Here is a 15,125-nt window from a genome sequence, read left to right on the forward strand (position 1 = left end):
GTCTGCAAGCTGACGCCACCTATCATCTTCAGCCCGCCACATGCTCTTTTCATCCCGCGATTTAGCCCGCCACCTCTCCTCTCGTTCATATTGTGCTTTTCTCATGTCTGACATTGACTGCCTCCACGCATTCTGCTGTGCTCTATCAGCGTGGGAGGACATCTGGAGTTCCATGAACATATCGTCCCGCGTCCTCCGTTTTCTCTTTCTAATGTTCACTAGCCTCTGTGAAGGAGAAACATTTGCAGCTGGTGGAGAAGAAGGGAGAGGTGGTTAAAAAAAAAAGACACATTTTAGAGAACAATGGGTACACTCTTTCATTACAAGGTCGCATTTTTCCTCTTATAGTGAGGGCCTGCCGGTTTGGTATGAGAGATCACTCACACAGTGCCAGGCAACAGATTTCGGCTTGAAGGCAGCCATGGTAACATGTAGGAATGGTTTCAAACAGCAGCGCCCTCATTTCCCATATCAAGGATGAATTGGGTTGGCCATTTAAAATGGGTTTTCAATGTAAAAGGAGGGGCTGCGGTTTCCGGGTTAACATGCAGCACAAACCCAACTAAACCACCCCCCCACACCCAATTCTCTGGGATGATCACTTCACCCCTCCCCCCACCACGTGGCTAACAGCGGGGAACATTTCTGTTCAGAAGAGCAGGAACGGGCACCTCTGAATGTCCCCTTAATAAAATCACCCCATTTCAACCAGGTGACCGTGAATGATATCACTCTCCTGAGGATAACAAAGAGAGATAAGGAATGGATGTTGTTTGCATGCCAGCAAACACCGGGTCCATACGCTGCCATGCTTTGTTATGCAATGATTCCAGACTACGTGCTACTGGCCTGGCGTGGTAAAGTGTCCTACCATGGCGGACGGGATAAGGCAGCCCTCCCCAGAAACCTTTTGCAAAGGCTTTGGGAGTACATCAAGGAGAGCTTTCTGGAGATGTCCCTGGAGGATTTCCGCTCCATCCCCATACACGTTAACAGACTTTTCCAGTAGCTGTACTGGCCGCGATTGCCAGGGCAAATTAATCATTAAACACGCTTGCTTTTAAACCATGTGTAATATTTACAAAGGTACACTCACCAGAGGTCCCCTGTGTGCCCTCAGGGTCTTGGGTGAGTTCGGGGGTTACTGGTTCCAGGTCCAGGGTGACAAACATATCCTGGCTGTTGGGGAAACCGGTTTCTCCACTTCCTTGCTGCTGTGAGCTACCTACATTACCTCCATCCTCATCTTCCTCATTCCCCGAACCCTCTTCCCTGTGTGTTTCTCCATTGACAGTCATAGCACACGGTTGGGGTAGTGGTGGCTGCACCCCCTAGAATGGCATGCAGCTCCGCGTAGAAGCGGCAAGTTTGCGGCTCTGCCCTGGACCTTCCATTTGCTTCTCTGGCTTTGTGGTAGGCTTGCCGTAGCTCCTTAATTTTCACGCGGCACTGCTGTGTGTCCCTGTTATGGCCTCGGTCCTTCATGGCCTTGGAGACCTTTTCTAATACTTTGCCATTTTCTTTTACGGAGTTCAGCTAGCACTGATTCATCTCCCCATATGGCGAGCAGATCCCGTACCTCCCGTTCGGTCCATGCTGGAGCTCTTTTGCGATCCTGGGACTCCATCACAGTTACCTGTGCTGATGAGCTCTGCGTGGTTACCTGTGCTCTCCATGCTGGGCAAACAGGAAATGAAATTCAAACGTTCGCGGGTCTTTTCCTGTCTACCTGGTCAGTGCATCTGAGTTGAGAGTGCTGTCCAGAGCGGTCACAATGAAGCACTGTGGGATAGCTCCCGGAGGCCAATAACGTCGAATTCCGTCCACACTACCCCAATTCCGACCCGCAAAGGCCGATTTTATCGCTAATCCCCTCGTCGAAGGTGGTGTAAAGAAACCGGTTTAAAGGGCCCTTTAAGTCGAAAGAAAGGGCTTCGTCGTGTGAACGTGTCCAGGCTTAATTCGATTTAACGCTGCTAAAGTCGACCTAAACTCGTAGTGTAGACCACGTCTCAGCTTTGAGCAGTGGGAAGGGGTAGGTTTAAACCATGCCTGGGGGTCTGAGACAGAGCCCACACCTCCTGGGAGGGACACCTGTCCCCACCCTCTCTTACTTTCACTGTGGTCTGCATCCAAGCCCCGAGCATAGCAAATTCATTTCAGTTGAGGATGACCTGCTCAATCAGGACAGCTAAGCACAGTTCTGCTGCCCTTTACTCATAAAATAAAGATAACATTTCACTATCCCTGCATTCAGTACTAAAGTGATTTGTAACCCAACACCAGCCAAAGTTGATCACTTTGGGCAACACAGCTGTCTGCTGGATACCTATGCAGAGTAGGTGTGCTCATGTAAATACAGTCTGTACCTGAAGTCTTTTCCCCTCCCCAGCTATTGTCAGGGGAGAGCTCATTCAGACCCTGCTTACACAGATATTGTGGCAAACGCCATCATCTTTGTTGCCAACAGCCAAGAGAACCAAGTGGAGATACCACATTCCCTTCTGGGAAATTGAACGTTTCTACACACATCCTTTCCTGGGTTCCTTGGTTGTTTCAGCAGTAAATAAAAAAGAGCATCAAGGACAGCCTTTTAATCTTAAATTTCTAAAAGATTCACTGTAGCTCAGACATAATGGACTTGATGCAGGAATTATTAGGCCTGTGTTTTGCAGGAGGTTAGACTAGAAAATCCTAATGGTCCATTTTTTCCTTAAAATATACAAATCTATGATCACATACTATTCTTTTGCCTTGCCCATTACACAAGTTGAACCCTGTTCACTGAATGAGGCAGCTGTTCAGTATTTGCTCATCATATATGTAGCCTCATGTCTCATGCACTTCACACCTTTCAAAGCCTGAACTGAATGAGTAAGAAATCCTGTGAATCCCTGCTTTATTTACTACACACTATCTACCATCTGCACTGAAAAAAGCCAGGATCCCCTTTGCCCTAGTTTTATTAACTACACTGCTCTGCACTGTCCAACCTGCACAATTAATAAGTCAGTGGTCCTGCACAAAAAATAGTGTGTAGTGATGTAATTAAATACTGTATTATCATGTGTATGCGCAAGGGAGCAGAGTTAAGGTTGCACAACAAATATTAAAATTGTTAAATAGAAAATTCCACTCCATTTCAATTCCCATATATGTGCAGTGCCAGTAGAACATTAGCAGATTGTTAGTTTATCATATAGCCAAAAGTGGTATATGTGCAAAATAGGTTTTGGAACCACTATAACTTAGCCAAATCCAAAATGATTGTTGTGAAGCCACCTAAAGACACGTTTGTGAGGGTTGTGTTTCTGCTAGCTACTGTTATGCAGCTAGAGCAGTTTAAAAAAAAAAAAAGCCTAACCATGGCCATTTTCTGAGGACTGGTTCTTTGTGTTGTTGTACTACAGTGTAAGTCAGACCTTGCTATAAAAAGTATTGGTCAAGACATTGGGATTCAAGTGTTGCTCTATCTGAAGTAAGTTGTCCATAAAAAGACTAGCATGAAGATTACTTGAATTGTCTGGGTGAGAAAAACTCCCCAAATACATGCTCCGTATGTGTGGTTATAGGGTGTACAACAGGAATAGAGATTCAAATTTTTTCGTATTATGCTGTTGCAAAAAAGGCAAATGTCATTTCAGGATGTATTAAGAGGACACAGGAGTGTCATATGTAGGACATGGGAGGTAATTGTTCCACTCTAGTTGATGCTTGTGAAGTCTCTGCTGGAGCACCGAAACCAGTTTTGGGCACCCCATTTTAAGAAAGATGTGGGCAAATTGAAGAGAGGAGGAGAGAAACTAAAATGATAAGAGGTTTAGAAAACCTGATCTATGAGGAAATGTTGAAAGAATTGAGCATGTTTAGTCTACAGAGAAGAAAGCTGAAGGGGACTTGATAACAGTCTTCAAATATATAAAAGGGTGTTATAAAGAGAAGTGTGATCAGTTGTTCTTCATATCCATTGAAGGTAGGACAAGAAGTAATGGGTTTAATCCGGAGCAAAGATAATTTAGGATTTATATTAGGAAAAACTTTCTAACTATAAAGATAGTTAAGCACTGGAACAGGTTACCACAACAGGAAGGTTGTGGAATCCCCATCACTGGAGGTTTTTAAGACCAGGCTAGCCAAACACTTGTCAGGAAAGGTCTAGTTATGTTAATCCTACTTCAGCACGGGTGGATGGACTAGATGAACTCTTGAGGTCCCTTCCAGTCCTACATTTCTATGATTCTATTAAATCTATCAGGTGTTTTTAAGTAAAAAGGACAGACCATCAGAACAGATCCTTTGCCATGGCAGAATAAAAGCATTATAACTCCAAACTACTGGAGTTAATGGACAGTCCATGATGAAGTGTAACAACGTCTATATTTTCCTGGATAATAGATTCAGAACATGTCCAGCTGTATGAATATTTCTTGGGTGAAGGAAAGTGGAAAGATTGTCTTTCCCATACATGATAGACTCCGACCTAGAGACATCTCAGAAGCTATGGAACACACTAGTCTTAACCCTCTTTATGGTTAGAGTAGGCCATAGAAGGGGTTTGCATTTGTTGTCATGCACCCAGCCCCTGGACCTGAGGTCTCTGGGGGTTTTGTCTTTTAAAAGGTAAAACTTGGTAACTGAAGTTTTGTCAAACAAAGCCTGATACATGCATGTATGTGACTTCAGTCTATTGCATAAAAATGTTGCTTTTTCTCTCTACCCTCCCCCCCAGATGATACAGACCCTGACTTAGCAACAATTCTGAATATCCCCTCCGTACATATTCCAACTGTTGCTCCCGCTCCTATTGCTGCTTCCACTTCTTCAGGAAAAAGCAACAAGTCACTGAAACAAAAATCAGCAAAATCTCTGCAGTCTGCCAAAGGGAGCCATATCAAGTTAATCACTCCACCACCGGAAGAGTCTCCAAAGCAAGAAGAGAAAAAGGTGAGAGAATATTTGCCCAATAAGTACTAAATTTACCCCCTAGTGTAATCATAAGTCACAAAAGGGTCTAAATGGGTAGAATGACTCAGCAGAAAAGACAGTCGCAGTCAGCAAGGTTATTCTTTCAAATGTCAGTGTTTAAAACAAAGTGAAATCAATTAACTTGGTCAGAAATGTTAGCTGAGCGATCTGAGTCACGATCTGAGACCACAGGGAAAGATAACTTTTTGTAATGTCTGCTATGATCTCAGAGGCTTGGCCATTTATTGACAACATAATTAGAGTTGATTTAAAAAGAAAAGGAAAAAATAGAGTAAAGATTATTCTAAATTTTCTCAGAATTTCAAAATTCAAAAATCTTCTATCAGCTCTATAATTGGTTTAAAAATGGGGGAAATGTTTACAATTTTTTTTCAAATGTCTACCTGTAACCATAAATTGGTTGACAGAGTGGGCACCTGTCAGTCTAATATGCATTTGCCTCATGTGACAAAGTGAGGCTGGACGGCTGCAAGAGGGTGTGGGAAGGCAGATATGTTAGCCCTAGAATGTTAAAGGCCCTCTTCCCTATAAGAGGAGAAGGGGTTACTTACAGGTCAATTAGGAACACCGGGATCCAGTTAAAGGCTGCCTGAGATCTTTTAAAACCTCTCCTCCAGTGAGAGAAAGGGAGGGAGAAAGAGACAAGCTGCTACCAGGCCAGCGACAGCAGGGAAGTAAACTTCTCCAAGAAGGGAGACTGCACTCCTCCAAATAGGGGAAGCAAACAAGCCTAAGTGCCTGCTAGGGGAAGGACTGACACCCCGGGGCAGACTACAAGGCGACACCCAGCCCCAGCGGGGAGGCAGGGGAAAGTATCACCCTTTGTTTGTGTTTATGGTACTATTTCCCTTTTGTTTGCTGGAGAATCAACCATAGGCCTACCCTGAGGCCTACCCAGGAAATACGGCCAAAGGAACACAGAAGTGGGGAGGACAAATGCTGCCCAGAGTGGGGTGGGACCTCTCCCTCAATGTGAAGAGGACCATGCACACTTGTGGTAACCAAGCTGAGATTTTCCCCAGATACCTTAGTCAAACACACATTAGTTTGGATTAAAACATAAAATAAGTTTATTAACTATGAAAAGATAGATTTTAAGTGATTATAAGTGATTGTAAACAGATCAAAGCAGATTACCTAATAAATAAACAAAAATGCAAACCAAGCTTAACATATTAGATAGGTAGGATATGAAGTAGCAAATTCTCACCCCGAATGATAAACAGGCTGGCATATTCTTAAGGCACAAGCTTTTTTTCCCCATACACAGGCTAGAAATATCTAGCCTGGGACCATCACTTCCCCCAGTTCAGTCTTTGTTCCTCAGGTGTTGTACCTCAGAACCATCATGATGTTGTTTCCCCCTTTTATATCTTCTTCCCACTTGCCGGAAAGCTCTTTTGCTGTGATCTGAATCAAACAGTTCCCATTGTGTAGTGCTATCTCTGAGAGGTTTCTATTGTACACAATTCCTGGGGTAATCCTTGTACTTGTGTGCGTTTCTTCAATGAGCCATTAACATATTTGGCCTTTTTACTGTTGTACCTGAAAGGCTGCTTGTGGGTGTTTTCAACCTCACAATATGTTTCAGTAACACATACATAGCCAAACTTCATAACTTCACATATGATGATAGCACATACAATCCAATGCAATATTAATGTCTAGCAGATCAAGACTTTTAGAATGATAGCTCACAAGGCATACTTTGTGCAAAACATGTCCTAATTACATGACAGTGGTGAATAAGGGGGTGAAGGGTGTCATAATGGCCTCAGGGTCATCTTCTGACAGAAGGAGCACATTCTTGGACTACAGAGCTCTCTCTCTTATCCCCTCCATGATCATCTGTTGGTCTTGTTACTGTAGCCACTCCACCAATGCCTTCAGCTGTTGGTGTTGCTGCTACTATATGGAGTGCTGCAGCTAGAATTGTTGATGGTACTCTACCAACCATTTCCCCATGTTCTGCTTCATATTATTGTTTTTACTCACAGTTTCTATGTGGGTCTGAAATCCGACAATCTCTGACACCTGATGTAAACTGGTGGAATAATCCATCAAAAGAAAACAATTATCCATGACTTTTCCTCCGTCAGTATTGTCGGGCTCAACGGTTAGTGATCAATGGCTCGATGTCTAGTGGGGCAGCCAGTATCAAGCGGAGTGCCCCAGGGGTCAGTCCTGGGGCCAGTTTTGTTCAACTGGATGATGGATATTAATGATCTGGATGATGGGATGAATTGCACCTTCAGCAAGTTTGAAGATGACACTAAGCTGGAAGTAGATATGCTGGAGGGTAGGGATAGGGTCCAGAGTGGACAAGGACAGGTGCAGAGTCCTGTACTTAGGATGGAAGAATCCCATGCACCGCTACAGGCTGGGGACCGACTGGCTAAGAAGCAGTTCTGCAGCAAAGGACCTGGGGATTACAGTGGATGAGAAGCTGGATATGAGTCAGCAGTGTGCCCTTGTTGCCAAGAAGGCTAACAGCATATTGGGCTGCATTAGTAGGAGCATTGCCAGCAGATTGAGGGAAGTGATTATTCCCCTCTATTCAGCACTGATGAGGGCACATCTGGAGTATTGTATCCAGTTTTGGGCCCCCCACTACAGAAGGGATGTGGACAAATTGGAGGGAGTCCAACGGAGGGCAACAAAAAATGATCAGGGGGCTGGGGCACATGACTTACAAGGAGAGGCTGAGGGAACTGGGCTTGTTTAGTCTGCAGAAGAGAAGAGTGAGGGGGAGATTTGATAGCAGCCTTCAACTACCTGAAGGGGGAAGAGGATGGAGCTCTGTTGTTCTCAGTGGTGGCACATGACAGAACAAGGAGCAGTGCTCTCAAGTTGCAGTGGGGGAGGTCTAGGTTGGATATTAGGAAACGCTATTTCACTAGGAGGGTGGTGAAGCACTGGAATGGGTTACCTAGGGAGGGGGTGGAATCTCCATCCTTTGAGGTTTAAGGCCCAGCTTGACAAAGCCCTGGCTGGGATGTTTTAGTTAGTGTTGGTCCTGCTTTGAGCAGGGGGTTGGACTAGATGACCTCCTGAGGTCTCTTCCAACCTTGATATTCTATGATTCTATGTATAACAATACATTTAAAATAATTTAATATAGATAAAAGAAACAGAAACTTTCTCCAACTTCAAAATCTGTAGGACTCACAGGTGCTGACTTTTTTTTCCCGGGGGGTGCTCCCCTGAGGCCCTGTTCCCACTCCCTCTTTACCTAAGGCCCTGCCTTTGCTCTGCCTCTTCCTGCCCCCACTATGCCCCCTGTGACAGGTTGGGTCACAGAGACCCCCTTGGGACTGACACCTGATGTGCTGAGACTACCTCTGAGACCATTTTCCCTGGCAGCTTGGGACTTCAGAACCCTGCCTTGTTGAGCCAGACACGCCAGTCTGCTCCAATATTTAACTGAAAACTTAAGAAGTGCTCCTATCTCTAGCACCCAGGTAACCCGCGTGACCGCTGCGGTGGGAATGGACCCCAAGGTCTCTGTAGCTGGAAGCAAGCCCAACCTGAGAAGGGGGGGGATTTTGCTGGCCAGTGAAGGGTTTGTCATAGCCGGTAGCTGTAAGCTTACAGCTGGATCCGGGACACCTTCCCTTTTGGGGGACACAGGAGTGTCTGTAACCGAATGGGACTCACCCCTGTGGCACCTCCTGCTGCTACTTTCCGGGAATTAGCTCTCCAGCCATCGGAGCGCCCCCTGCAGTCCGGTGTCCCGCTTTGCCTGGCCCCCATTTCCCTCCTGGACCCGGTGCCCCTTGCGCGCTGGAGTACAGCCCCCTGGCCATACACCCTTCAGTCTCAGGGTCTCTCCTCCTGGGGAACCCCCACCCACTATCCCCGCCTCGCCTCAGTTGTAGGCTACTGCTAGTCACCAACTAGCCCCCACTCCCTGGGGCAGACTGCAGTATAAGCCACTCATCACAGGCAATCGGGGTTTGGACTTGCTGCCTCTACCTATAGCGGAGCTGTCCCTCTGCAGCCCTAGTACTCTCTACTGGGCCCTTTCTTTGGCCTGAAGCCTGGGGCTCTGCTAGGCTGAAGCTCCCCAGCTCCCTGGCCCTTCCCCAGCACTGCTCCATCCTCGGTACCTTTCTCAGGTCCTCAAGCAGCCTGGTCCCTCCCTCCCTCTCCAAAGGCTAGAGAGGGAGTGTTTGTGCTCCTAGCCCACTGCCCTCTTATAAGGGCCAGTTGAGGCTGCTTCCCCAATCAGCATGGGAGCTACTTACTCCAGCAACAGCCCTCTCCTGGGCTATTTTAAGCCTTTCTGGGCTGGAGCGGGTGACCACCCTGCTACACACACACACCCTCAAAATCCCCACCCTTGGATTGGGGGGGCCTCATGGCCGGGGCTCCCCGAAAGTTGCTCTCCAGAGTTGCCCCTCCAGGCTCACACACTTCCGCTCCGCAGCGTCACAGCTGCGGGCCATCTCCCAGGTACGTGCCTCTGCCTGCCGGAAGGCCTGCTGTGCCACTTCGAGCCGAGCCCGTAGATCCAGGTCCCCCAGACCCTCTTCCCTCCAGGTCTGGGTTCCCATAACTCAGGTCTGGGTTCCCAAAGATGGCATGCAAGTTGATTTTTAATGGCATGCTGCTGCTTGCCGGGACTCCAGCGAGCCATTAAAAATCCTGCCCAGCCCAGCCCACTCTCCTCTGCCTTCCGCTCCCCCTGTGGGGGCAGGGAGCAGAAGCATAGGTGTGTGCACGGGGTGGGTAAATGGCCCACTCTCCCAGCACGGCAAACCGTGGGGTCCGCGCTCCCGGGCCGGAGCGCCTGGCCGAGCGCAGCAAGCCACCGGCCCCTCCCCCGCTTTCCCCCCCTCCCCTGGAGCCCTGTCACCGTGCACGCAGAGCTCTGGGGGCCGGGGCTGCGCACTCCCATGGGGCAGTGTTTTGCTCCGCAGGGAGGCAGACACGGTTCCCGCTAACCGGAGCAGTGCTGCCATGTGCGCAGCGCTCTGAGGGGCGGGGCTGCGTACTCTGCTTGGAGCCTCATGGTAAGGGGTCCGGGGCTAGGGGCGTTCGATAAAGGGTGGGATCTCGGGCGGGGTGGTTAGGGGTGGGGGTTCTCTGGAGGGGACAAGGAGGGGGGTTTGGATGGGGCATGGGAGTCCTCGGGTCTGTCAGGGGGCGGAGGGTGAATAGGGGTCAGGGTACTCAGGGGACAGGGAGCAAGAAGGGTCCAGGGAGGGCAGTTAGGGTAGGGGGTCTCTGGAGGGGACAAGGAGCTGGGGGTGGGGGGTTGGATGAGTCGAGAGTTCTGGGGGGGGGCCTGTCAGGAGGCAAGGGTGTGGAGAGGGGTTGGGGCAGGCAGGGAGCAGGGGGATTGGATGGGTCGAGAGTTCTGGGGGTCCTGTCAGGGGGCGGGGAGCAGTTGGATAGGCATGGGAGTCCCGGGGGTCTGTTGGGGGTTGGAGGGGTGGATAAGGGTTGGGGCAATCAGGGGACAGGTATGGGGTAGGGTCCTGGGGGGCAGTCAGGGGACAAGGAGCAGGGAGGCTTAGATAGGGGGTGGGGTCCTGGGGGGCAGTTAGGGGCAAGGGTCCCAGGACGGGGTGGGCAGGGAACAAGGAGTGGGGGGGTTGGAGGTTCTGAGGGGGGCAGTCACCCAGCCCTCTGCCCTGACCCTCCCCACACACACACACACAGCCCTCTGTCCTGAGCCCCGCACACACCCTAGGCCCCTGACCTGAGCCCTGTACCTCCCTCATACACACTCAGCCCTCTGCTTGACTCCTTCACCACCACTCCATGACCCCAGCCCTGACTCTGGCACCCCCATATACCCAGCCCCCCCTCTGCCCTGACACTTGCACCCATCTCACATGCCCCCAGCCCTCTGCCCTGACTCTTGCACCCCCCCACATCCCCAGCCCCCCCCACCCTATGCACCCCCCATATCCCCACCCCCACCCTTAGCACCAAACGGGAGCTCCTGCACACACACCCCACATTCCCGCCTGTACCCCTCGCATCAAATGGGAGCTGCCCAGGTAAGTGCCTCACACCCAAACCTCCTACCCTGAGCCCCCTCCCTCATTCTAGCTCCTAGCCAGACCCTTCACCCCCAGCCCTGTGCTCAGTGCACTCCCACTCTCAGCTCAGTGCTGAGAGAGGAAGAGAATGGACCAGAACCAGGGAGAAGGTAGGTAACCCACTGTACGTGGGCAGGTCCGGGACCCCAGACTGGTAGCGGGCTGAGCGGATCCGGCAGCTGGGATCCCGGCTGGCAGGAGCCGGTGGATGGAACCCCTGAGCGGCAGTGGGCTGAGCCGCTCAGCCCACTGCCAGTCTGGGGTCCCGGCCGCCAGCCCCGCACAGCCTGTTGCTGGTCCGGGGTTCTGGCTGCCGGACCCTGGCCAGCTGGGGTCCCGGCTGCAGGCCCCACTCTGCCTGTTGCCGGCCTACGTGAACAGAAACCCAGATCAGCAGCAGGCTGAGCGGGCCGGCGGCGTAAGATCAACATTTTTAATTTAATTTTAAATGAAGCTTCTTAAACATTTTGAAAACCTTGTTTATTTTACAATACAACACTAGTTTAGCTATATAATATATAGACTTATAGAGAGGGAGACCTTCTAAAAAACATTAAAATGTATTACCGGCACGTGAAACCTTAAATTAGAGTGAATAAATGAAGACTCGGCACACCACTTCTGAAAGGTTGCCGACCCCATGCCATAACTACTGTCTCCACCACCGTCTGGGTCCCGGCCTCCTGCTGGGCCCCCTCCATCTGGGTCTCTCTCCCAGTAACTGGCTCAGCGACAGTCTGGATCCCAGCCTCTTGAAGGGTCCGCTCCGTCCCAGTCACCGCCTCTGCCACGTTTGGTCCCACCGGGCCTAAAGGCACCTCCTCCTGTCACCCCTCAGTCCTTCTGAGGGGGCAGTGCCTCTTTAGATCGCCCTGTTCCTGGCAGCCCTAGCAGGCTTCCTGCCTCTGGGCTGCCGGGACTTCCTGTGGTCCAACTGGGGTCCCATCCCCTTGCCAGGACTGACGTGAACCTCTTGCGTTTGGCCTGGGCATATCCTACACACGTGGCCCGATCGCTCACAGGCCCAACAAGTCAGCCGCCGCCTGGATTTCTTCACCCAACAAGCTGTCCTCGGGACCTCTCCTTGTCCCTGCTGGGGCTGCGGCACCCTGCCCCCACCCCGATAGGGACAGTCTTGTATTAAATGCCCCACCCATCCGCAGGCGTAGCAAGTACTGCACCCATCCACAGGCCTCCTGGGCTTGGCCCTCCACTTCCCGTCCTGCTGACGGCTCCTCCAAAACTCCTGCTGGAGGAGTTGGACTAGGGCCCGCTGCTCCCTCGACAGCTGGCCCACCTGCTCGTGGAGGGCCCACTGAACCTCCCGTAGTTCTTGGGAGTCACCAATCCCCTTTCGCCAGGGCACTGGCCCCTGCCCCCAACTAGGGGTAGCACAAAGAACGCCCCTGTGTATCCGGGATCCATCGTCCCGTTTGCCTCTGCAGTGTCACTCAAGTCCAGGCAATAGTCCCACAGTCCTCGCCCTTGCCCCTTATATCAGGGGCAGACCACTTCTGCCTGCATTCTCCACCACTTGTGGCAGGACGATGACTCACCGGTGTGGCGCCTCCTGCTGGTTGTCCAGGGAATTAGCTCTTTTCAGCCAGGAGCGCCCTCTGCCGGCTGCCCTCTCGTCTGCCGCTGGCCCCATGTCCCCCCGGACCCTAGTGCCCTTCTAGATGAGGGTTCTGCCCCCTGGCAGTACCCCTTTAGTCTGGGTCTCCCCTCCCCAGGGAACCCCCACCCCCACCCCCTATCCCTCCCTTGCCTCAGTGGCAACTGTCAGTCATCGTCTAGCCCCCGCTCCCTGGGGCAGACTGCAGTCTGTACCACGCATCATTGACAAGGGGGGGTTAGACAAGCTGCCTCTGCCTAAGCCTTGGCTGCCCCTCTGTAGCCCTAGTACCCTTTTGTGGTCCCTCACCTTGGCCTGGGGCTCTGCTAGCCCTCTGCCCTCTTATAAGGGCCAACTGAGCCCTTATTGGGGTGTGGCCACAGCTGAGGCTGCTTCCCCAATCAGCATGGGAGCTACTTACTCCAGCAACAGCCCTCTCCTGAGCTGTTTTAAGCCCCTCTGGGCCAGAGCGGGTGACCACCCTGCTACACTGACCCAGAGGGGAGCCCAGAGAGGGAAGTCCCAACAGAAGGTGAGGGGGTCAGGAGGGTCTGCCCAGCTTTTGTAGGGAGGCTTTTCCCCAAGAGGAGGGTGAAAAATCTGCATCTAAAATGCCAGACCCCTCTTCTGTGAATCAGGTTTTAAGGGGGAAGACTGGGGGTCAGATCTCCTGGAGGGGAGAGTCTACCCAGCTGACCTATTAGGAACAGAGAGTGGGGTAACCCAGGGAATCTTACCAATCCAAAGCATTCCATTAAAGAATGTTATTCTGGCTACCCTTGTAAAAGAAAACACTGTCTCTTCAAGGCTGCGGGGAGAAAAACTTTGCATTTGGGAAGCTTCACAAAGGGGTGGGGTCCAACCCAAAGAAATTCCAGAGGGAGGGGCTGAGGGCAGGCATGGTTGCAGTGCATCCTTTCCCTGCCAAAGCCTCAAACACATGCCTGAATTGAAAGCCTTCTCCAAAGAGGCAGGAGAATCGGTATCAGAGCACCTACCATGGTACACAAAGCAATTGGGAAATGCAATAGATACTAAACAAACTAAATTGTGTGAACAAAGCCTGTCTACCGTAAATTTGCTGTTAATCTTGTGTCTTTTGCTACTTCATCTATGGGTCAAGACAAAGGAGTTAATACTAATGGTAAACCCTTTAAAGATGTGTGACATACCTGATTTATGGAAAAAACATTTGTATATGCTAGGGATGGTGACAAGACAGTCCTACAAGCATGTTGCTTTTCAGCTTATACCTGTAAACAGGCTGGAAGCTTGGCACAGCAGCAAAAGTATAACAGGCCTGCGCTGCTGTGTGGCAGGGGAAACTGGCACACCGCCTCATGGCATTGGTGGCTAAATGCCAAGACTCCTACACTTTAACCGATGTTGCTATCTGAATACTGTTAGCAATACTGCACCCCAACATGTTTTCAGGCACCTGGAGACCAGGAACCCAGAACTTTGCTAGGACACCTATGAATGACATCATAGGGTTTAAAGGTACTGGGAGGGTGTGTGACCGGAGACAAACAGGGATTTTACATGTACTGCCTCTGCCATGGACAGTGTCCAAGACTCTGGCAGTAAGTTCAGGAGGAGGGTGTGACATTGCACTCCACATGATTTTATGAAAATATTAATGGTGGTTTAGAATTTTGATGGCTCCCATCAGCTAGGAAAATTGACTGTAAATGGCTCTGTTTACTTGCAAGCCTTCCTGTAAGATCCCAGCCTTCACTCTTCCTGGCCTGACTCACAGGAAGGCTTGCAAGTAAACAGAGCCATTTACAGTTAATTGTCCTAGTTGATGGGAGCCATCAAGATTCTAAACCACCATTAATGGCCCACACTTTGCATAACTACAATAAGACCTCAGTTATATTTTATATTCCTATTTTCAGATACAAGAATGATACATTCATACAAATAGGATGAACACACTCAGTAGATTATAAGCTTTGTAATGATACCTTACAAGAGACCTTTTGCATGAAGCATATTCCAATTACATTATATTCACACTCATTAGCGTATTTTCATAAAATCATATGGAGTGCAACATCACCCCCCACCTCCTGAACTTACTGCCAGAGACTTGGACATTGTCCATGGTGGAGGCAGTATACCTAAAATTCCTCTTTGGGTTCTCCTCTGGGGCAGACACTCCTGTGTCCCCCAAAAGGGAAGGTGACCCTGATCCAGCTGTGGCAGACCCTTCACTGGCCAGCAAAATCTGCCCCCCTTCACTCAGGTTGGGCTTGCTTCCAGCTACAGAGTCCTTGGGGTCTGTTCCTACCGCTGCAGTCACCAGGACCCCAACTTCCACCTCCAGGATACATGTCTCTGTGCACCTCTTCCACTTCATTACAGCAAGTTCATGCTTCTGGGTCTCAATTTGTGCTTGTCTCTGGGCCTCAGTTGCTTTGTCTTTTAAGTCCACGGTTTGCTGGTGGGCAGCCTTTTCCCAGGCA

The 15,125-nt window shown here is 50.2% G+C and overlaps 1 protein-coding gene across 7 annotated transcripts in view; it reads left to right on the forward strand.

The window, feature by feature from the left end:
• Positions 1-15,125, forward strand: part of SPAG17 (sperm associated antigen 17) — a 280,253-nt gene that overhangs the window by 206,968 nt on the left and 58,160 nt on the right. For all 7 annotated transcript variants that reach the window (XR_004647912.1, XR_004647911.1, XR_004647913.1 and 4 more), the window contains exon 24: positions 4,730-4,944. Coding sequence is in view for 4 of the 7 variants with exons in the window: in XM_034787997.1 (XP_034643888.1) it covers positions 4,730-4,944 (215 nt within the window). In the remaining 3 variants the exon portion in view is untranslated. The remainder of the gene's footprint in view (positions 1-4,729; positions 4,945-15,125) is intronic.

Source organism: Trachemys scripta, chromosome 1 (assembly GCF_013100865.1).
Source record: "Trachemys scripta elegans isolate TJP31775 chromosome 1, CAS_Tse_1.0, whole genome shotgun sequence".
NCBI lineage: Eukaryota > Metazoa > Chordata > Testudines > Emydidae > Trachemys > Trachemys scripta.